This window comes from Neopelma chrysocephalum, unplaced genomic scaffold, assembly GCF_003984885.1.
Source record: "Neopelma chrysocephalum unplaced genomic scaffold, ASM398488v2 Primary Assembly neopelma1_42, whole genome shotgun sequence".
Taxonomy (NCBI): Eukaryota; Metazoa; Chordata; class Aves; order Passeriformes; family Pipridae; genus Neopelma; species Neopelma chrysocephalum.
Genome location: NW_020897700.1, coordinates 11,648,075 through 11,671,047, shown reverse-complemented (window position 1 = coordinate 11,671,047; position 22,973 = coordinate 11,648,075). Strand labels below are relative to the sequence as shown.

The 22,973-nt window shown below is 39.1% G+C and overlaps 2 protein-coding genes across 4 annotated transcripts in view; one reads left to right on the top strand and one right to left on the bottom strand.

Annotated features, from left to right (window-relative positions):
- Positions 1 to 788, bottom strand: part of ASB5 (ankyrin repeat and SOCS box containing 5) — a 40,115-nt gene extending 39,327 nt beyond the window's left edge. Inside the window, exon 1 of one of the 3 annotated variants that reach the window (XM_027676684.1) lies at positions 717 to 788. The gene's annotated coding sequence lies outside the window, so the exon portion shown is untranslated. The remainder of the gene's footprint in view (positions 1 to 716) is intronic. The other 2 variants (XM_027676682.1, XM_027676686.1) reach the window with 2 other exon arrangements.
- On the top strand, positions 560 to 6,935 carry SPCS3 (signal peptidase complex subunit 3). Its single transcript, XM_027676687.1, has 5 exons — positions 560 to 791; positions 2,041 to 2,114; positions 4,765 to 4,841; positions 5,990 to 6,105; positions 6,487 to 6,935. The coding sequence occupies exons 1-5, from the start codon at positions 649 to 651 to the stop codon at positions 6,617 to 6,619; spliced, it is 543 nt and encodes a 180-aa protein (XP_027532488.1). The 5' UTR covers positions 560 to 648; the 3' UTR covers positions 6,620 to 6,935.
- Positions 6,936 to 22,973: the final 16,038 nt, after the last annotated feature.

Genomic DNA, 22,973 nt, shown 5'->3' with positions numbered 1-22,973 from the left:
GAAACTAGGACAAGAACATATATACAGCTGCTATTAATGGTGAGAGCTGCAGGTAGCTCCCCCAGGGCCGCTCCCGGGCACACGGCTGCGCCTCCGCCCTGGGCCGGCCACACCGGAGACCTCCCACGGCCACGCAGGACAGACAGGGAAAATAAACCACCGACAGCTAAACGGGATGCAACCGAGCTGGCACGTCCTGTCTCCACGTGTTTTTCTCTTCTGTACACCAGACGTACGCAAAAGTGCCGTACGAGCAGTGCTGTGAAAGTCAGTCAGGTTTGGCACGCCACAGCCAAAGGGCACACAACCTTTCTCTCTGCGGACTCCCCAGTGTAAGCGGTGCCGGCCCTGAGGCGTGGACACGGAGGGGTGCCGTGAGCCCCCGCACCGCCGCCATGCCGGGACCAGGCCCGACGCCGGGCACCGCCCAACGCCTGGCAAAAGCGGGAAGGGGCTGGCGCATGCGCAGGGGCGGGCACTGGCGGGGGGGGCCTAGCCTCTCCCGGACCCCGCCCAGCCGGCACGAAGCCACGCCCCCCCGCTGGCGGTCGCGCGCCCGTTCCCTGCCGCTGCTGCCGTTTCCTGCCGCGTCCGCGCGCCCGCCTCCCCCAGTCCGCGGCCGCAGTCCCGGCCGGGCCGAGCGGGAACATGAACACCGTGCTGTCCCGGGCCAACTCTCTCTTCGCCTTCTCCCTGAGCGTGATGGCGGCGCTCACCTTCGGCTGCTTCATCACCACCGCTTTCAAGGAGCGCAGCGTGCCCGTCAGCATCGCCGTCTCCCGGGTCACGCTGTGAGCGCGGGCGGGAGAGGAGCGGGAGCGGCGGAGGAGGGCGGTGGCGGCGACTGCTGCCCCCCGGGGAGGGGAGGGGTTCGGGGGCCGCCGGGGCACGGCCGGGACGGGTGAGGGGACTCTGATGCCCGGCGGGGGCAGCTGTCGCTGGCCCCCGGCGCGGCCGCCCCAGGCTCGGCCTCCTGCGCGCTCCCGCCCGGCCAATGGGGAAGCCCCACGACGGCGGGGCCGGGGCGGTTCGTTCCGGGCAGCCCTGTGGGACCGGCGCTCAGGGACCGGCCCCGCGCGGTCCCAGCCGCTGCCTCGCTCGCGGGCCCTTAACGAGCCCCTGCCCGGAACGGAGCGGCGGCTCACGGCCGGGTCGAGAACTGCTACCGGCAGGTTTGGGGAGGCAGGGACCCAGATGAGCATACCGATTATCCTGTGTTCATCTGGTCGTAGTGCCTTTTCCTTCTAATCTCAGATTTCCCTGTTGATAGCCTATCGTCCTTTCTTGTCTGTGACAAGTAGACTGACTGGGATGGCTTCTCTTCTGCGAGATGCACCAGGTGTAGGACACATAAAACCACATCAAAAGTGTGTTGCTCACAGACAAAATGTTCTGATGCAAACTTGTGCTTGGGAACCTTTATTTTTCAATTTTGGTGGTGTTTTGTTGTGTTTTTTTTGTTTTTCTCGAAAGGGAAGCTTTGTCCTAGGAAACTTCCGCCAAGTTAAGGATGTATGATGTGGAAGGCAATGGTTTCACAGGCAGCTGAGCAGCTGCTACTGCCACTAAAGAGTGGGAGCTCTTGGTGCTGCTAATGTTTTTTTGTTTGGTTGGCTTGGGCCCAGATTAGTGAGCTAAAGCAGCCCATCCCTGAAAGTGTTTAAGGCCAGGTTGGATGAAGCTCTGGGCAACCTGGTCCAGTGAAAAGTGTTCCTGTCCACGGCAGGGAGGTTGGAACTAGGTGATCTTAAAGGTCCCTTCCAACCCAAGCCATTCAATGATTCTGTGATGATTCTGTGGAGCTTTGGAGCCACTCGAAGGTAAGTGGCACCATGGGATGGCTAGCAGCAGGATTTGAGAGGGCAGATGAATGCAAATAGAGAGTGGGGACTGCCATCACCTTTCAGAATGGTTTAATACCACAGGAAAAGAAACCTCCTATTTATGCTGAGGATTGCAAACAACATAAAACTGGCATAAAAAGCATATTTTTGAGTTTTATGGTGAGAAAGATTAATCTTGTGGTTTTTTTTGTTTTAGAAAAAATGTAGAAGATTTCACTGGACCTAGAGAAAGAAGTGATCTGGGATTTGTCACATTTAACATTACTGCAGATATCCTTAATGGAAAAAATGTTTTTCCAACTTTTAAAATAAGAACACTTTAATGTCTGTTTTTGTTACCTTATAATCTTCAAATATTCGAGACTTGGGGAAACTAGCAGTTTGTCTTAAAATAAAAATTTAAAGCAGGAAAAAGTAGGATTCTGCATAGCTATGCCGATGAAATAAAATAACTGCTTGGTCTCTAGTAGATGACAAGTCGTTTTCTCTTTTTAATGCCTGCTTTTAAAATACTGAAGTGCACTGTATCTAATAATGGCAAGTGCAGTTTAACATCTGGACAGTATTACTGTTGAGTGAAGTTTATATTGGTGATTTGAGTGAATTAATGATAGAGTTTATATAGCATACTATTGTGATTGTCATACCAAATCTAGAAACTGAGGCACCTTTCAAACTCATTTTGTCATGAGGCTTTCAAAGTTCTGACCATGTAATAGTTGCATAGAAGTACCTGTCTTCTTTTAAAAATAAACAAAACATTGTAATCCTTTACTTGCTTAGGTGTTGTACTCTCTAATCTTTAGCATTTAATAGTATGAAATTCATTGGGAAGCATATGATGTACTACAAAATTCATCACATTATTTTTTGTCCTCTTACTCAATTGCTATTGCAGTTTTGCAGTTTTCTTTTGTATTTCTTTGCTTCCCTTTTAGCCTGGGTTTTACTGGGGAAAGAGAATTGTGCTGTGGGTATTTCTGGGTTTTTTTCATTTGTGTTGAGTAAGTTTTTAGACACTAGAAGGGAATTATCCTTAGAATTTAGGCTCTTGAGAAAAATCTGTGTTTTTCTGCAGAAGTCAGTACCAAATATGAGGCAGCATACTTTACCTCAGGTGATTACACTAAACCTTGCTTTGCAGCTGGGCTGAGATTCCTGAGAGTTTTCCCTGTCTACTGTTTTTTGTCACTGTTAGGCAAGACATTGATTACCTTTGTGTTTCATTTTCCCTGTTTTGAAGAACACTATGTTCTGTAAGCAAACCACGCAAAATACAACATTGATAGAGAATTCTGGACAGACTAAATCAGATTTTTGCAGGTCTGTCTTGCACAGCAATAAGAGGATTATTTTGTTTTTATCAGATGGAAGCAGGAGAGGTAAGCTCCTAAGTCTGAGTTTTACCTATGAAATGCTTATACATATTAAAATCAGAGTCTGAAATTCTAAAATAGATGCATGGATTTGTGTGCAGTGTATATAGGTGGAAGCAGAGCAAGGCAGGACAGGACCTCTAAAAGAAATGTTCTCATACAAGGATTAGTCTGCAATATGTGGGCATAAAGATTCCATGGTTTAATGGTTTCTAATAGTAGCAGTAATTTTATTTTTTTTTTATAAAGAGTCTGACTTAATCTTTCATGCCTGGCATAAATAAACCCTGCAATGTTTAGAGCTGTAAAATGCGTCCATCTGGTAGGGTTTTTTTAGTCAAAATTTTTAAAGAAATACAGGTACATGGGCTCTCTTAACTACTGGAAACAAGTTGTTAGTCCTGGAAAAGATTAAATAAAGTGGCAGTTAGAAAAATAAACTAGGCAGAAGAAAGGGGAGGATACAGTTTTCACAAACTCCTTTAAGCTTACTTAAGTCGTTGCTAACTTTTACAAGTGGTACGAAATCCTCCTATGAAGGAGATCTTCAGAATCTTGTTTGTTATTTTCAGCTAGATGACAAAAAATGTTCACGTAGAATACCTCTACCTGTTCTTGCAGTGACAGCAGTTAAATAATTGATTCTTTCCTTTCTTGCCTTTTGAATTAGTAGCTTAAAAACATGATTTAGTCTTGAGATGAATGAGTGGAAGATGATACAACAGATTTTGAGGCTAGTTAGGGAATCTATTCTTGAGAAAATGGCAAATACAATACTAAAGAAGACTGAGAAAATTTACAGCTAATCTTTATTGAGAGTTAAAAGGATTTTCCTTAGTAGTCACACGTGGTGCATTTTATTGTTAAATAAGCAGACAACTGTTTAGAATCCCAGCATTATTATATTGACAATCTCAAATGGTAGTCATCAGTTCTTTACTGTTGATCAAAAATCTGAGCAGAGTTTTGTTCCAGTCTAATGAGCTTTCTTTGTTGTCAGTAGGTAATAAAATTTTCTAATTTCTTGTGTCCTTTCCAATAGTGAATACTTTCCAGCTTGTAACTTCTCCAATGTGGGTATTAGAGGCTCTTTGAATACCCCACACTCTACCAATTTTGTATTGTTTATTATTATATTGTTTAATGTTATTGTATTTCGATCCACAATTGGATACTAGAGTTCTCTGATAATAAAAATAATTGCCTTGAGGATATTTACTGAAGAATTCTGTTGTGCCTTTTATGTTTAAGGTTTTATAATTGTCTAGCCAAGGAGTCTGGTTACTAACTACAGTGTCAGATATAGAACACTTAAATTGTTGGAGGAAAAATAGTTGTTAGATTTTATAAATAGTAAAAAAAAAAACAACTGAAAACCTGTCACTTTAATAAGATTAAAATATATGGCAGTGCTCTGATTTATGAATAAGATGAGGTATATTGAAAGGTACGAACTCACTGTAATTATCATAGTCTGTTTAGATCTAGTAAAAGTAAAACAAGGTTATGTAAGTACAATATGGTATTTTTCTTAACTTGCATACATCTGCAGAATATATTTGACTGGAATGTTAAACAATTGTTTCTATATTTGTCTGCAGAATATTCAACGAAAAACAATGTAAGTATCAAAAAGAAGGTTGAGACAATTACCCATTTTAGTATTATAGCTATTTTTAAATTTTCTGTCGTTCTACTGGGAAGAATTAAGGCACCAGCATTTCCTACTAGCTTGGGCTGTGTTTACTGGCCTTCGTGATTGTTATTTTCTTGACAGTTTAACTACAGGGTGGAAGGTTCACCTTCATGAAACCTGACTTGATATGTTCTTAGTAGAATGGGAGAAAAGTAGCACATACTTTGTGTTGCAATACACTTGCAGTAGTGTACTGTAAATGTTTTTCACTTATTTTCTCTGTCTATTTTACTTTTTCCTAACACTCTGCAGATGATTTCAGTTAGAAACAAAATATAGTGGCTTTGGTCTGTCCTGGTGTGGTGGGTCTTTTGTTCATAGATCACAGAAGTGTTTGCCAATACCAGTTACTGTAGCCCTGTAATTCATGTCTTGTCATACTCCTTAAAATAATTGGCCTTGCTGCATCCTTGAAGTTGCTACTGATGTTGTTACTTTGAGTAGCTGAAGACGCTCTTCACTGATCTAATAGGAGCTGTATGGAACAGCCTATGAAAAAATTACTTTAATGAAACACGATGCTGCCATGGTGCCACTGAATTCGAGTTAAAGCTACTGTGGTCATGTTGCAAGGATATAGCGAAAGCTTGGGGGGTTTCTTAACTTGCTGCACAAAACTATCTCATCACTTTTTTTCCTTTTTTTGAGGGGGGTTATGCTTGCAATTCAAGTTGAGATTTCTTCCTTTAAAGTTGGAAAAATGTTAATACCTAGGCAGTCATGATAGCTCAATTTAAGTCCCTTATTTATAAATACTGCTTAAAAAGTGATTTACCTTTGCAATTCAAAAGGAAAACCCATCATGCTTTGTAAGTCTTCCAAAGCTTATGACTTTTTAAAATGGCTTTCTTGTGTTTTATTAAGGTGTTCCTTGTTGTTTTCATTTATTCTGTTCCACACTTCACTGTGTAGCAGTACTAGATTCCCCTTCTGTAAGGCGTTATTTTGTTAAATTAGTTATAGATTGCAAGCATGTATTTCAGGGGTTTCAGATAAATAATGCTATGAAATTCCAGTGTCTGAATGTTATCCTGTAAGGTACCTTACTGACTTAATTATAATTGTATTTTTAGGCTCTAAATCAAGTGGTCCTCTGGGACAAGATCATGTTGAGAGGAGATAACCCAAGGCTGTCTCTAAAAGACATGAAGTCAAAGTACTTTTTCTTTGATGACGGAAATGGTCTCAAGTAAGTAAATCCTTTTTTTTATTGCTCTTATTCATGGTATCTTGATTTACTCTCATACCTTGTATTTTATATGCATGTTTATTGGTGTGGTAAGGTACCTATATTCTGTCTGATACTCTGTCAGCCTGTTGCGTCTTCTGGGTTTCTGCTTTCACTATTATTGTCTGTGTAGAATTGTTTCTGTGATGCACTCAACTCCAAAGGAGTTAAATTAAAAAAAAAAAAAAAAGTAGGTATTACTTCATGAAGTAACTACATAAAAATAAAAAGCTTACTGTTAGTGGACCAGAAAAACAGTCTGTATCCTAATGTATTTAATATTATTAACTGTTAATTAAATTGGTTGAGTATTTGTGCTGATAGTCTTTGTTGCTTTTGCAGGGGAAACAGGAACATCACTTTGACTCTTTCCTGGAATGTTGTACCAAATGCTGGCATCCTACCTCTTGTAACAGGGTCGGGACATGTGTCTGTACCTTTCCCAGATACCTATGAAACAACAAAAAGCTATTAAATTATAGTACTGAATCATAAGCAAGATATTTTTATACTTGTATATTGTGAATACATTTTATTGCGGTTTCTTCTCACATCCCATGCAACTTTTCGGTGAAAGGAACTTAATTTCCTCAGGTCTAACAGCATAGAAAAAGGAAATTAAAGTTCAGGTTTCTTTTTTTTTAAATAAAACATTGAAGCTGAAACTTACGGGAAAGGTAAATTGCAGAGTGATGGTTTTGGGGGGTGGAACTGAGGATTTTTTTATTTTTTTTCCTGGCCATCTGGGTATAGAGCTCTTTTCCTTTTAAATAAATATTTTTAAACCAGAAGACAGTCTTCCTGTGTTTGGGCTTTTTTTAAGTACTGTGATAGTTATTTGTTATTTGTAGAACTCAAATACACCTTCTGGAGCAAGTTTCTGGGAGTGCCTGAAGGAAACAGCTATCCTGTTTTACAGCGTTCTGCTAAATGCATGCTTAGCCTGGGTAAGCATGGTCCTTTCTAGGACTGCCAACAGCTACATGGAAAACTGATAGTTCATTATCTGTCAGTCAGCCTGTAGATCTTGTTTTCAGTGTCACTGATGTAGCCCATCCAGTTCTGTATTATAGATCATTTTAATAACTGCTTATAATGCAGCAAACTGGAAGAATAAAAAGAAATCTATTCAGCATGAGTCTTAAGACTTTCAGCATAAGACATAAGGATAAGTCAGTAAGAAAAGTAAAAGCTTTAGGTAAAGAAAGGCTGTCTACCAACAAATCTCTTGATTTTTGTTGGGATCTGCTCAGCAGAAAGAATGAACATGCTTGTTTCAGAAGGGGTTGAGACAACTATTAGAGGGGACCTTCCATAGCAAGGAATGGGACAGATGTTGTCCAAAACAGTCTGGGAAAACATTTACAAAATAGAGGGTTTTCCCATGGTAGGATAGAGTAATTGAGACAGATTTACCAGCTTGAGTACTGACATGAATCTACCTACAAGTCTTCCTGATTTGCATCAGCCAGGAAAAGTAGGAAGCAGTGTGTAGCAGTTTCAGTCAGCACCTCTGCTGTAAAAGTGGCATCTTTGTGGCTGCACGTCCTGCTCTGTGTCCTCCTTCACTCAGCTACAGCTGTGAAAGCTCACAGTTGGGAGGACAGAAGGAACAGGGTATCAGGGTTGCCTCTTGGCAATAATGATGATTTATACTGATCAACTAGTGGGTTTAGATCATCATATAGCCAGAAGGAGCACACACTGCAATCACCTTCCTGGCATAGTTCTTAATGTACACTTATATCTTCAAACAAAGTATGACAGAAGTTAATTTATTGACAGACATGGAATGTTTTAAATGTACTGGGAACTTTGAAACAGAGGAAACTAAGTCTGAAATTGCAACTGAGATTTTTAATACTGTAAATCCGAAAAAATAGAAAAAATTATGAGAATTGCAATGTGACAAACCTTGCAAAAGAAGTGATGCAAAAGACTGGAGCAGAATCTCCCCCTTTGTTTTGAGTTCACCTAAGAGCAGATGGATTTTGAGGGAACTAACTTGCTTTTCAAAGGGCATCTTTAATATTTGTGAATTATCCCTAAGTTACTGTTTGGTACATTCATCAAGTTGGTGTATCAAAGAGGTGTTGAAAAATTTCCAAAAAGTCCTTTGTCTTTACAAACAAAATTTTGTCCAAGTGCAAAAACTAAAACATTATTTTCACAGGAGTATTTTAGGACAATTTTTCATTTGTGTGCAGCATATTTACATGAATTGCAGTTCCCTGAACTTGTGCTGTTTTCCACAGATTAGCTTAATCAACACATTGAAATACATACTATTTTTTTTTTGTGCTTTGATATCAAATGTCTATATTGCTCTAAAGACTGTTATAGAGAACTTAAAACTGTCATTTAGAGGGAAAACAAAATATTTTTCAGAATAATTGGGCAAGGTTGTGGAGTTGTTTTGTTAATTGCCAAACAGATGGTTGGTTTATTCATAAATTATATTCTTGAAATGTTTACTGAAACATTTCTTGTGGCTTGGCATTCAACCTGTTCTCTGCATTTCTTTGGCAATACTCTTCCAATAAATATAATGGCTGTCTCTTAAAGAGAAGCTTTAACCACAAAGACAAGGATCTGCTGTCAAAAAACATCAGAGAGAAATTTATCTTCTTTCGTCCAAAGTGGTATATTTCTTCCAGCAGACCAACATTTTAAGACACTAAAACTGTAGCTTTCAAATGTGATGCTTAAAGCTTTACTAGCCTTTTCCAGTGAAGAAAAATTATGTTAGAGGTGAGTGTTTTTAGAGGGATGAAGAAGAAACCGTCAAGGAGTTGAAGTTCTCAGAGAGAAGAAGTTGGGCTTATCCTGAGGGAAAGGCCAGCATAGGTGAGCACTTAATGATGCTGTAGTAGCTTACTCTTCTGAGCCACCAAGCAGGACAGGCTTATTTCCTCTCTTCTTGGTTCAGGGTGTAAGGAGGCAAATTCCTCAGATGTTCTCTATACAAAAGTGAAAAGGTTTTCAAAAAGTAAAAGCTACTGTATTTTGTTGTGACAATTAGCAAACCGTTTATAAAAAGAACAGGCTTTTGGGGAAACAAATGGCATTTACTTACTCTTGTCTGTTCTTATATATCTTATAAAAAGAAGTAGTGTTATTGCTGGCAGCTGATTGTTCTCTCTGATGTGCTGCTAAATAAATGTTGGTGGTTTATGTAGTGATGTGTACAAACGATGTATTCCCTGGCAAGTAATTTACTTAATGGGAAAAGGCTTGAAATCCTTTGTGGAAGTATGAACTGAAAACACTTATAATGCATTTCAGATAGCAATTTTTTATTGAGGTTCTGGAGATGGTTCTTGTGTAAGGACTGAAAAATGGAAATTCTTAAAGTAGTCTGGGTTTCTGTTTGCCATCGAAATCATGCAGCACAACACTGAAAGCCCTATCCAGGAAAGAAAAATGGCTTTTAAAAATCTGTATTTAAAGCTCTCTTCCCCTGCACATACAACCTTATTAATGGATTGGCACAGTATTGAAAATAGACATTGAGAAAATACATTAGTTGTATTAGTTGTTTATTCTTTTAATGTTTCTTCTGAAAAATGAAATTAAAGCTAGCTAATATATTGCTTATCAGCCAGATTCAAATAGACTTCCAAATGTTGAAAATGTTACTCTTCTGAAAACTTTTTCAAGATGATAGATTTTGCAGGAACAGTTCTGTAAAATGAAAACTATTTAAATGGAAAATTCAGGTACTGGAGAGCAATCTTACTCCAAACTTGTGTCAGAAAATACATAGAAAAGTTCTTCTGCTTTATTTGGCTTCTTTTATTTTGGGAGGGAGTTGTGTTTTTTTCATTAAAACAGTTAAAAACTGTATTTAAAACATTTGAAACTTCATTCCGACAAACAAGCCAATAGCCTTTAGCCTGAAGAGTCCCATTCTACGCGCATTGGTAAAGGTTAATATTACAGTAGTCACATCAGGCATATTTTTGTCTTATATATTGTTAGCTTGAGCAAGCCAAATCGCTACTGTATCAAATTCTGGTGCCCTCCACCACTTCCCTGGGACCATTTTTTTGAGTTGGCATGTTATTGAAGATAAGGGGTTGAAGATAACATTATTGAAGATGGGGCATGGGTAAAGATGAAGTAAGTATTCTGTTAAAGTCTTTGTTTTCCTTAATACTGTGTCACAGTAATAATCATATAGTAGTTTGAGGTGGAAAGGGCCTTTAAAGGTCATCTAGTCCAGCCCCCCTGCAATAAGCAGAGACATCTTCGACTGGATCAGGCTGCTCAGAGCCCCATCCAACATCTAACACCTGTCTGGGCAGCCTGTTCCAGTGTTTCACCACCCTCATTGTAAAAAAGCATCTTCCTTGTATTCAATCTAAATCAACCCTCCTCCAGTTTAAAACCATTATCCCTTGTCCTATTGCAACAAGCCTTGCTAACATCTCTTCTGTCTTTCTCATAGGCCCCCTTCAAGTGCTGAAATGCCTCAATTAGGTCTCCCTGGAGCCTTCTCTTCTCCAGGCTGAACAACCCAATTCTCTCAGCCATGCCTCTAACCATCTGGATGTCCAGAATGGCCATCTCATCATCTCATGGTCAGAATTTTTCTCTCCCTCTCCGCACCCACTCTATTTCCCTCTCTTTTCTCCCCCTCACTAGCCCCCCCCTTCCCCTTTACTCCAAACTTCAACACAATTGCTTTTTTCAAACATTAATGGTCTAATAATTCTAAATCCTCTATGGATAAACTATTGAGAAAATATAACAAGCAAAAAACCAACTGGGGGCTAATCACAGACACCAAAGTCACCTGGAACTCTCCTCTGCTTCCCAGCTCTATTCCCTTTTGCTCGTTAGTGGTGCTCACATAAATTCTGAACAAATAGCTGGCACTCCTTTAAAATGATAAAACTGGCAGAAATTAATTAGAGAAAATGTACATATTAAAAGTGCTAGAGGACTATGACAATGAGCAAGGATTTTTGTAATTTGAAGGCATGTTTGTATTATACCCCTAATTTTGTTAACAGCAGTTGTCATGTGTTTTGCAGCTGTAATATATAGATTTCCAAGTGCTTTACGGGAAAAATACATATTTATTTCCAGAAAGATGCTGACATTTTTAAGAATACTGGAAATGCTTTTGCAAAGTGACCTTCTTAAAAATACTACTCCCAGGGAACTAGAGTTGCCTGTGTGGCATGTGATAAACCAATCACAGGTTCTACCAGCTGACTGCACAGGTGGTTGGTACGCAAGAGGGATAATTGAAAACTCCTAATGGGGGACTCCTTTTGCAGAACTTGTGCTTGGATGCCCCATGCAAGGTTTTGCTTCTGTACTGCAACAGGAACAACAGGTATAGTGCTATTTGTATAGTCTGCCTCCTTTCTTGGTGTTTCTTTTTGCTTTAACAAGGTTTGGGTTTTGTTTTCCAAGAGGCTCTTATGGTCCTGAGTGATCGTGCTGAGGGAAGTGGGTTGGATTTGGTACACAGGTGAGGTTTGAGAGTGTGGTGGTAGGAGCTATGATGAGAAAAAGAGGGTTGGGAGTGGCTATGGAGGACCAGTTCAGAAATGATTTTTTTGTTTAAGTGTAAAAAACCCTTGCCTGTAAGAATGTTTGTAGATGTAGTTATGAGAGGCAGAAAAAGAGCTATCTTTTGTCTAAAGTAGTAATTGAAGACTGAGGTAAAACTAGCTTAACTTGATGAACCTTGTAGGTCCCTTCCAACTCAGAATGTTCTGTGATTGGCAAGCAACAGTGTTGAAATTGTCTGTGACTGCTAAATATTTCTGGGATTGGGGGGGGTGTTTATTTGTTTGAGTTTTTTGTTTTAATTTTGTTTTCTTTTACCTATGTCTGTCTACTTTTATTTTACTTTATGTCTGTCTCATCAGATATATTATCTGAGCTCACTATAAGGACTGTCTCATTTCACAAGCTTTGATCCACATGAACAGTGAACTTGGCCTCACTGTCACCTCTCTGTATTGTCAAGTGTTACTCCTAAAAGGAATATCTCCTTAGCACTTGCCTTTCCAAAGGCATTTAAGAGTAAAACAGCTTTGAAGAATTAGTCAAAGGAGCATTCGTAGAAACAGTGAACACTGTATCAAGATATTTCGATTGAAGTAAAGCCTTTGACACTGTCTTCTGTGCTATTAATGAGCTGTGGAGGATAGATCCATAAAGGGGAAAATACTTGAAGACAGGTGTAAAACAATCCAAAAGATTATACACAGCTAGTAGCTTAAGTTTTTCAATATTGGACTAGAAGATGGGTTGGACTTCATGATTTAGAGATGGAGTGGTTTGGGTATTTTTTTCTTTTACAATTTCCTGGCTCTCATGCTATTCACTACTCTTACACTATAATATGCTTTAGGGACAAAGTGTTATTTGCCAAATACAGTCTTAGGAGCACTGAGCTGGTAGCAATAGCTCTAGACACTAAGAAAAGTTAAACTAAATCTCTAACCAAATTATTTTTATTTTTTGTTTTGGGGTAACTAGGAGAGAAGAATAGATGAAGGGATGATCACTTATATTCTTGGATTTATTGCTATTTAGATTTCTTTTAATTGTGTACATGCAAAAAGCAGAATGTAATATCAGAAAACAAAAATAAATTTGTTTATGTAGTACTTGTAATTGAATATTTACTTCAAATTTCCCATCACACAATCTAGTTAATCTTTATTAGAAACCTAAGTAGTAAGGTATTGAACAACTGATTAAATGAAGAACTTAAAGAGGACTGTGGCTGTTTTTATAGTTTTGTGATTCTTAATGGTAAAATGTTGGTGTAACGATCAGTAAGATTATGTAATATTTATATTCTTCCCAGTTAATGCAAGCTTCTTGTATTTAATTCAGTCTTGTTCCCTGTAGGTATCCTATTGCATAAATCCATGCAGTATAAGAACATGAGCAATTGTATCTGCATAAGGTTAAGTATAGATCTGAAACTGTATTTCAACTGAACAAATTGATGCTGTAATAGTCCTGGGCTGGGTAGGAAGTCTTACAGATACTGCTTTTTAATGATGTTCAAGTGCTTTTTGCCAATAGTTATATTAAAAGGGAAATTTTTCCTTTCAAGCTGGAAGTGATTGGAGAATATGTTACATGCAATTTGGCATAAGTCTCTGAAAACAGTGGTACTGTACAGGGAGAAATTCACATTCATCATCATCATGGCTAGGCTTCGCGAACGAAGATTTGGGAAGGGCTCTACCCATGTTTCTTGCAAGCGCGTTGGTGGCTAAAAAGGCCAATACGAGAAAGGCAAGTCCGGTTGCAAAAGACACAGCAGAAAGACTCCTTAGATGGTATATTCTGCAAGGCTCAATTCTTTCTGCGTTGTCTTTTCTCCTCAAGGGTGATCCTGCGTGCTTTCTCAAAAGCATCAGCAGCGTTATAAATGGACTGTCTCCAGGCCTCCCGATTAGAGGCCAGAGTAGACCAGTTATGGTGATCAATATACCCGAGGCTGAGTTGTTGCTTCAGGGAGTCCTTGTATCTTTTCTTCGGGGCTCCTCTCTTGCGGCAGCCGGAGGCAAGTTCACCATAAAGCAGGATCTTAGGGAGGCGGTGGTCCTTCATCCTAGAGACGTGCCCTGCCCATCGCAGTTGCGTTCTCAGTAGCATGGCCTCAATACTTGTGATTGCTGCCTGTTCAAGAACAGATGTATTGGTCACATAATCTGACCAGTGGATGTTCAGGATTGGACGGAGGCAGCGTTGATGGAAGCGTTCTAGGAGACGCAGGTGGTGGCGGTAGATGACCCATGTTTCGGAACCATATAAAAGAGTAGACAGCACTATGGCTCTGTAAACACTGATCTTGGTACTTTTCTTCAAGTGTTTATTACGCCATACTCTTTTATGGAGTTTTCCAAAAGCACTATATGCCTTCGCTAACCTATTGTCTATCTCCCCGTCAATCTTACCATCCGAGGAGATGAGGCTGCCTAGGTAATTAAACTGTTGGGCTGATTTGAGTTCTGACTGGCCGATGGTGATGTGGGGATGATGGAAGACTTCCTGAGGTGCAGGTTGATGGAGAACTTCTGTCTTCTTTAAGCTGACTTCCAGCCCAAAGAGCTCAGCAGCATCTGCAAAGCAGGATGTTAAATGCTGCAGAGCTGCTTCTGTGTGGGCAACAAGGGCGGCGTCATCAGCGTAAAGCAGCTCCCGGACAAGATGGTTTAGGGTCTTAGTATGGGCCTTCAGTCGCCTTAGGTTGAATAGGCTTCCATCAGTACGATATCGAATGTAGATACCGTCCTGATCATCAAGGTCTGCCGTGGCCCTTTGGAGCATCATGCTGAAGAAGACTGTGAATAGGGTAGGACCGAGAACACAGCCTTGTTTCACAGCATTCTTTATTAGAAAAGGCTCAGAGAGTGTGTTGCCATATCTGACTTGGCCATGCTGATCCTCATGAAGTGAGATGATCATTTTAAGGAACTTGGGGGGACAACCTAAACGTTCCAAAATCTGCCAAAGACCTTTTCTGCTCACAGTATCGAAAGCCTTGGTGAGGTCGACAAAGGTTACATAGAGACCTTTGTTCTGTTCCCTACACTTTTCTTGCAGTTGTCTGAGAACAAATATCATGTCTGTGGTGCTCCTGTTGGCTCTGAAGCCACACTGACTTTCAGGTAGAATATCTTCTGCTATAGCGGGTATTAGTCTGCTCAGGAGTATTCTTGCCAAGATTTTGCCAGCAATGGAGAGGAGAGTAATACCACGGTAATTTGGGCAGTCTGATTTAGTACCTTTCTTCTTATACAAGGTGATGATGACTGCATCACGCAGGTCTGATGGTAGTTCGCCTAGTTCCCAACAGCGCACCACAAGCTCATGAAATTTAGCATGGAGTGCAAGGCCCCCATGTTTCCAGACTTCAGGTGGGATTCCATCAACCCCAGCTGCCTTGCCGATTTTCACCTGCTGTATGGCCTTGAGGGTTTCTCCTAAAGTGGGGGCAGTATCCAATTCGTGTTTCACCAGTCGTTGTGTGATGGACTGAATTGCTGAGTCTTGGACTACACGGTTGGTACTGAAAAGAGTCTGAAAGTGTTCAGACCATCTATTCAGAATGGAGGTTTTATCTGTCAGAAGCGTTTGACCATCTGCACTGAGTAGTGGGCTTTGGACTTGGTATGTAGGCCCGTATGCTGTTTTCAGGGCCTCATAGAATCCTTTGTGATCCCCTGTATCTGCACATAGTTGAGTTTTTGCAGCTAGATCGGTCCACCACTTGTTCTGGATGTCACGGAGTTTCTGTTGGACTTGAAGCACAAGTTCTGCAAAAGGAGTCCCCCATTAGGAGTTTTCAATTATCCCTCTAGGGATAATTCAATTATTCCTCTAGGAATTATAAGCAACGCAGTTCTTAAACCCAAGAGTGAAAATCCACATCTACAAGAAGTATAAAATATTTATTGACCTTATTAATGTGAATTTCACGGAGTTTCTGTCCAGTAAAGGTCTCTAACTTCTGAAGTTTTGAGCATTTTTCCCCTCTAAACTTTGTCCAAGAAAGCATTTTTTTTGCTACCTCCATATTAAAGAATTCATAAAATATTTTAGAGTTTACCATTTTCCTATGTATATTCCTTCCTTCCTGTTTTTTCGTTGTGATCCAGCAAGATTATTTTGCTACTGATATGCTTACCCTTTCATGCGCAGAATTGTTTTCTGGCTTGTGTTTTACCAAGACATGGTGTTACACAGTTGCATTGTAAAATCACAGGTACTTGGATATTGTAAAACTGAGTCCTACTTATTCATACTCAAAGTTCCTCGGATTTTTGAAAAAGAACAGTGCAACATGTGGAAGGGTGACAAACTGAAAGCCTGCAGTTTATCAGTTCTGGGGCAGTTCCCTTTGCAGCTTTTTCTAGAGCAATGTCCTTTGTTTTCTCCTGTGTCTTTCCTGGCTCTGAAGAAGTCTTTCTTAAATAAAAACACGTTGTGTAGCCTTTGTCACAGATAGGACTTATGTAAGTCAGTATTTTAAAGGGCATTCCTGTTGTTTCAACTAGGAATTATGTTTTCTGGTAGCATGCTTGAAATATTACAGAATAGTGTAGAAATGGCTGTCTGAAAAACGTTCAATCTAAACAAAATGATGGGGCAATAGCACTAGAATTGCTTCTGCTAGTTTATTTAAAAAAATGTGCACAAACATCATGTTGGGGAAAAATTGTTTTTTGAGTACTGCATTTAACTACTCCTGCAGGGAAACTTTGTAGGAAATTTTAAGACACTCACTATCTTGAATCTAATAAGTAAAAGCAATATTGATGCAGTTCAGTTTTGAAACTTCATTACATCATGATTGTAATAATTTTAATTTTTATCTATATAATCTACTTTTAATTTATCTGAATAAATTATATATTCTAAAGCATCTTCCTTAGTCTAAAAACTAAAGACAGTTTATTTCAACAATATGCGGTTTGTATATTTACCAGCAGATGTCAGACATTCACTTCACAAAAGAACTGAGCTTGAAAAGTGTCCATTTTCACAGTAGGATATATAAGACTCTTTGATTTTAAATTTAGATATGTAATGCTATTGTTATAGCAGCCTGTTAACTATTAGGCTTGAGAGATTTTAATTTAAACAGCGACTTTTCAGGATGTTTTGAATTAGACAGTCACGGGCTTAATCCTACTGTGACATAATTTTTTTTTTTTTTTAATATTTGACATATTTATGAATGCGATATATAATATGGTAAAAAATTAGTCAATTATGTATATGTTTGCACAAATGACATCCTTGCATTTGTCTTCTCTGTACAGCAAATGTCTGGTGACATTTAAGATAGTGCTGTTTAGTTTATCCCTGGGACTTGACCAGTCTTCTGTTGCAAATGAGAGAATCCTTACAGTTAAAGTCTGTGACAGACTCAAGACTCTGGGATATTATTCTTGGCTCCTCTACAGATCTTTCATGGACCAAACACGAAGCTGCAGATGACAAAACTATCATACAGGGTTTTAAAATATATAGGAGTTGGTTGTCTCACAAACACTTTGAAACCTAATTTATTGAGAATATAAATAAAATTTTTCAACTTTTAATAGTATGGGTAGAGTTGCTGTAGGGAATGACAAGACTGGGCAACATCGTCTTCTTTCTGAAGCTCCACTGTTGTAGTGAATATATTTAAGGCAATTTTCAGTGCATTTATTAACTGCCTGTTAAATGTTTCCTGTAGGAAACAAAATAAAAATATTTTTTGTAAATATTTGGACAGTGGAGCAGGAATAGCTGTCCTTTGAAGTGAGGTGGTATTTTTATACAGATAACCGTGTTGACCCATTCTTTAAGGTAAACGTCTGTGTTCTGAGCATCTACTCCTGCTAAGTGGGAACAGCTGCTTTCCAAGGAGATGAGACAAGTCAGCAGCCTTGGTTAAAAAAAACAGAAAAGACTGAGCATGAAATGAGAACTGCTTCCTTAGCAGTTCCCACTGTATTAGAAACAAACAACCATTTTTATCCTCTCCCTTCCCAACTTTAGCCAATAAATAAATAAAAAGGACCAAAATAACTGCCATAAGAAAATATTATATGAGATATAGATATATATACACACATACATATGTGAAAGAAAAAGGAAGACTACATCTACTGGGCTTTTTTTGTGGTATTCCAGGATGTCGTGGGGTTTTCTCCCATGCACAAGCACTGGAAAAGCATTTTTGTTCAAAAACAAAATGGAAAGACAAAGACTAGATCTGTATAAATAGGAATCAATAGTATTCATAAACCACTTTGAAACTGCCCCAAATCATAAGATATGAAAGAGGATGACTTTGTGTAAAGAGACTTAGAAGAAAATCTGACCCATTTCTTCCCCCTTTCATGTCCTGGGTCAAGAGTTGGTCCCTCTTTTGCACCGAGAAAGTTTAAAGATCTTACTGATCCAACAGTTTTTCTGTGAATGAATAGCATATAATTACTCCTTTTGTCAGGCATAGAGAATCAGTTAGCATCTGCTTATCACTGGACTTATCAGCTTGTGCTGGTCAGCACTACTTTCTTGCCAGTGGTTAGGTTTCCATTTCTTTCATTTGGACCTCATTCATTCATCTCTGAACTGCAAGTCCAATTAAATGGTTGCCTTCAGTGTTTAGGTCCAAATCCTAAAACAACTCAGGGCATCCCACCCTGCCAACATGCGCAAAATAACTTCTGGACAGTAGCAATATTTCAAAGATTGTTTGGATTGTATAATACACTAAGAGGCAGGTAATGTTAACCCTGTCAACCAATTCTTTGTGTAAACTATCACAGGTCCTTTGGACATGTCCTCTTTTTGGCTCCTCTTTTGGCTTTTTAGCTATAAACCTGTCATGAGAGTGGTCAGAGGCAGTGCCAGAGGCAATCTCCCCACGGCTGGGAGGGCTGGGGGGCACACCACAGGGCTTGTAAAGCTGAAGAGAGGAACCATGCCAAGGTTATCATCAGTTTGGGGTTTGACTGTGTCTCTGTAGAGCTTTTTTTGCTTTAGCAAAATGGTGCTGGAGCAGCTTCTGTTGCTCAGTGACACTGAGGTGAGGCTGTGGCACCCTTGTTCACCTGACCTGCTGAGATGAACTTCTGCTTGAGAGAAGGCTGTAACCCAACAGTGAGTGTAGGTTTCTGATCTTCAGCATAAGCCCATTCATTTTTGGCTTAAGTCTGGCTTAACTTAGGCTCCCAGTTCTTATGTTCATTGTTTTGAAAGTACCTGGTATTGATAAGGGAATGGCATGTAAGACATGTCAGCAGAAGGTTCAATTTTAAATGTCAAACTAGCAAAAATGTATATGACTATTCAGAGAACTAACAACAAGGTTTGCAATTATGTAAATAATCCTGCATGATCTCTTTCTGAAAGAGAAAATACTAACTTCCACTTCCTACTAATATAAAGGTCTTTTCTATTAGCAGTATTTAAAGGTACCAACCAGACTTCTGAAGAGCTAGTCATGGAAATGCAAACACACTGAGAAATATTCTGAAATCCATCAAATAATAAAATTTTATTATTTGAACTACATTAATGGTTTGAATAATCTTTTATTAACACTAAGCTAATACACTGAGCTAGATTTCATTAGGGAAAAAATGATTGAGAATAGTTTATCAGCAGAAAACATGCTAGCAGTGTGTCACTAGATGGCAATGTTACACATGGCACGGGGCGGGGGGAGGCTGTTGTGTAATTGTACAAGCAAATTTTTAATATTGAGAGAAAGCAGTTTTTTGAAGCAGTTTTCATGGATGAAAGTGCAGCAAACAAGAAGCTAGACAATCATGTCACAAAGCTATTCCCCAACAACCATATATTTATAATCTCGAAAGGAGAGAGGTGTTGACAATATTTGTTTTTGATGACTATCAGTACCTAAGGGTGAAACAGAAATCACACTAGGTATCTATTTAGTCAGAATTTGTGTCATGGCGCTCCTTCGTGAAAGGGCAGCTGGAAAGTGCTCGTCTTCTGCTGTCCTCCTTTGTAGCTGGGTAACACTAAGTCTAGGCTACCACTTGTTAAAGCTTGCACATGTTTAGTGAAACTAGACTATTCCCCTCATTTTCATGGGGGGTTTTATTGTTTGCTTGATGGACGTTTGTTTTTTAACCTCTAGTCCCAATATTAGGAAAGGCCCAATAACTGAGGGAACCTGTTGCGGGAAAGCAGCACTTGGCAGAGCCTGATGTGACAGTACCACACACATGTCATTCTCAGAAATTCCACTGGTATCAAAGGGAGTTCCACAGGCATAGCAAGCGAAGGGCCCACAACACAAAGATTGCCTGCAATGAATTATAAAGGGGAAACTAAGTTTTCCAGTCTCCTTCACTTATCCCAGTGTGCCTAGTTATTGCACAACAGATGGGGTCGAGTGACCTCTTAATGTATGTACAGACTAGTGCCCATTAATCTTGAAAGGAGGTAAGATTTTTTGGTATGTAAGGACTTTTTCTTTTTTTTTTTTCCTCTTATGCTGAAATACAGAGACACTATGGGGAAATGAAGCCTTGATGATGCATTGCCTTTACAGAAATGACATATTATTTTAAGATTAAAATCACATTCCCTTTGCTTTTTACTGTAATGGACCATAAAACAAAGTTGCACAAGACAGATGCATTTTATTTGCTCTTAAGGGATTGCATGGCTACAAAGTTTAAATAAGTTCGTATTAAATGAGGAAACAAATTTTTTAATTCCTACCTACAACCCTGAAAGTCAGCAACTAGAATTAAATGTTAACTTTTTGTTGTCAGGACATTTGAAAATCTGTCACAATAGTTTTCTCAGTCTTTCTTACCAATGGATATGTTTCCATTGCTGTTGTTCATTCATGAGAAAAAGGGAAGTGATGCAGGATGAGCTGGTGAGAAAATTTAAAGGAAACAATAGTAATGACTCACAACTGAAGTCTGCGTTTTAGAAATTCCCACCTTTCAAAGAAGGTCTGCTAAAGAAAACTCAAAGTAATGTTCTAGCCAGGTCAAAATTATATTGAAGTAATGCTATGACATGCAAAGTATTGTTTTCAGAGAGACAACCCAATCTGTTTGCACTTTTGATCTTAACCTTTTTTTGGTTTAATGGCATGCTAAAAATTACTTGCCCAACCCATTGTCTTCAGAGACTACCCTTTTTTTCAAGACTTAAAAGAGCTGAAGTCTGCCAAAAGCTGACTTCTTTCTCTGGCATTTTTTGGGGCCGTCTTATTGAAGTGCTTTGCAGATTATGTGTAATACTTCAAAAGCTTTAATACGACAAAATACTGCTAAGTTTTAATACTACAGAGGCGTAGGTCTTTAAAGTATGAAATTCAGTGTAACAAAGTTGTGAAAACTAGCACTAAAACAGGAACACAGTGACCAAAAGAAGAATATGGATAGCAATGTGATAAGCCACAGAAGGTGATGAATTTTTATGGTTTAATTTTTATGCACTTTACACATTTGCCATGAGTGATGTTTTCCAAACAACTCCTTCTCCCTCCAAGTCCTTCTGTAAATGTCTTTTTCCTAGCTAGTGTGTACAGCCCCACAGGAGTACCCCCAATGCTCCTTTTTGTGACTATACCTGGGATCAAACTAAGTCACATACCATACATACATGATTTTACCATGTGAGAAACATGAATACTGTGTTGGAAAATTGAGCAGAACTGTATCTTGGGGAAATTGAGTTCAGTGTAGTAAGATTTTTATCTGCTGCTGGTATGTGTTTCTGCATATGGCTTCTGTTACATGACCTCCTAGAAGACTTATTTTCTCATGAATACTTGTAGATGTCATGTTAAGGGAGTCTTGGTTATCTGGGAGCTGAAGTAAAAATTACAGAAATTGTATTTTTAGTGCTGATTTGATGTGTATATGGTACAGAGAACACTAATAGGCTAAAGTTGTCTGTTAATCCACTAAACAGAAAACATACTTGGCCATATACAGTCATTTTCATGTTAATTTATTAGTGCTCCTTAACTACATCTGGCAACTCTTTAAACTGTCATCTGGAAGAGTTGTTTCTAAATGTATATGTGTTCTGACTTATTTTTATAGTAAAAAACATACCAAGCCGTTTTTTTTTATGAGTATGTTAATGTTACCAAGTTACCAGATATTTAAGTGGTTGTCTACTGAAAATCTTTTCAAGATCTTGAGATGTATTAGAGTGAGCAATTTAATAAAAACACAACCTCAAACCGTGCACAGATGAAGTGAAATATAAAAGGCAACGTATGCAAATTCACAGAGAAATATTATCTAAATATATAAACATACCATAATATTTATTAGCTGGTGCAGTGGGTCGCTTAAACAAGATAATTTTTGAGAAAGTAGGTCTATGGCTGACTTCTGTGAACTTTTCATTTCTGCATATCAGTATTCTTTTGGAGTTTTTACTCTTTGCTTTAATCATGAAGATATGTCTCTTTCTTGCCCTGCCTGTCCCTGACAGTTAGTCCTGTGCACCAAGCTCTCTAATCAAACACCTAAACTCAATTTAATGGATTAGTGAAGTTTTGTAAAGGTTGTACAACAGCCCCCAAAGAGGGATATAAATATATTCCCATCTTTCCTTTTTTTCATATCAAATTTTCATTATGAAAGGGACATGGAATGTGGAAGGTAAGTATTGTTTTTCTTAATTCTTTATTACATAAATGAAGTAAGAGCGGGAGGCATAAAGTTAGCCTTTTTGCTTAAGTGCAGTGCCCTCAAGTGTGACCCAGTTTTTATATTGAAAGATGATGTACTTCCATTTCCATTCCTGTGTCCCATATGTGATATTGTGTAGCTATCCTTATCAAACAGTCTCTTCTGGCTCCATCAAGTTTTTTTTGATTGGTCATATTTTACCAATCAAATAAATTTTTTAAGTAATCAAAATATTTTTCTTTCTGCTTGGTCATGACTTGCTGCTGAGAGTTGTTCTTTCTCAAAGGTAAAGTTGCTCTTTCTCAAATGCATCACTTATGTGCTATCTTCTTTTGCGCTGCTCTTCCTTAACCTGGAATACAAATCTTTCTGTTTTATCTCTACAGAAGTAGTACTAAAGTTTCAGTTCCTCCACAGCAGTCCAGAATGTAAACCCAGCCTGCTGCTACAGCAGCTCACTTAGAGGCTCTTCTGTGATCCTCACCATGGCTCTCCTTTCAGAAAGATAATCAGTAGTTGATTATCTCAGCCTGTGCTGAGCCTCTGGTTCATGTGGATGTCATTAAGTAGCATGAGTGGTCTATCAGGCAATGTACTGTTACAGTGTAAATAACTTGGGCTGGAATTTCATTATAGAGG

What these genes read in the sequence shown, in the direction of transcription:
- SPCS3 (XM_027676687.1), top strand. Translation starts at nt 649, where the DNA reads ATGAACACCGTGCTGTCCCGGGCCAACTCTCTCTTCGCCTTCTCCCTG. An exon ending in GCCGTCTCCCGGGTCACGCT is followed by an intron (nt 792 to 2,040) that starts GTGAGCGCGGGC and finishes TTTTTGTTTTAG; the next exon opens with AAAAAATGTAGAAGATTTCA. An exon ending in AATATTCAACGAAAAACAAT is followed by an intron (nt 4,842 to 5,989) that starts GTAAGTATCAAA and finishes TTGTATTTTTAG; the next exon opens with GCTCTAAATCAAGTGGTCCT.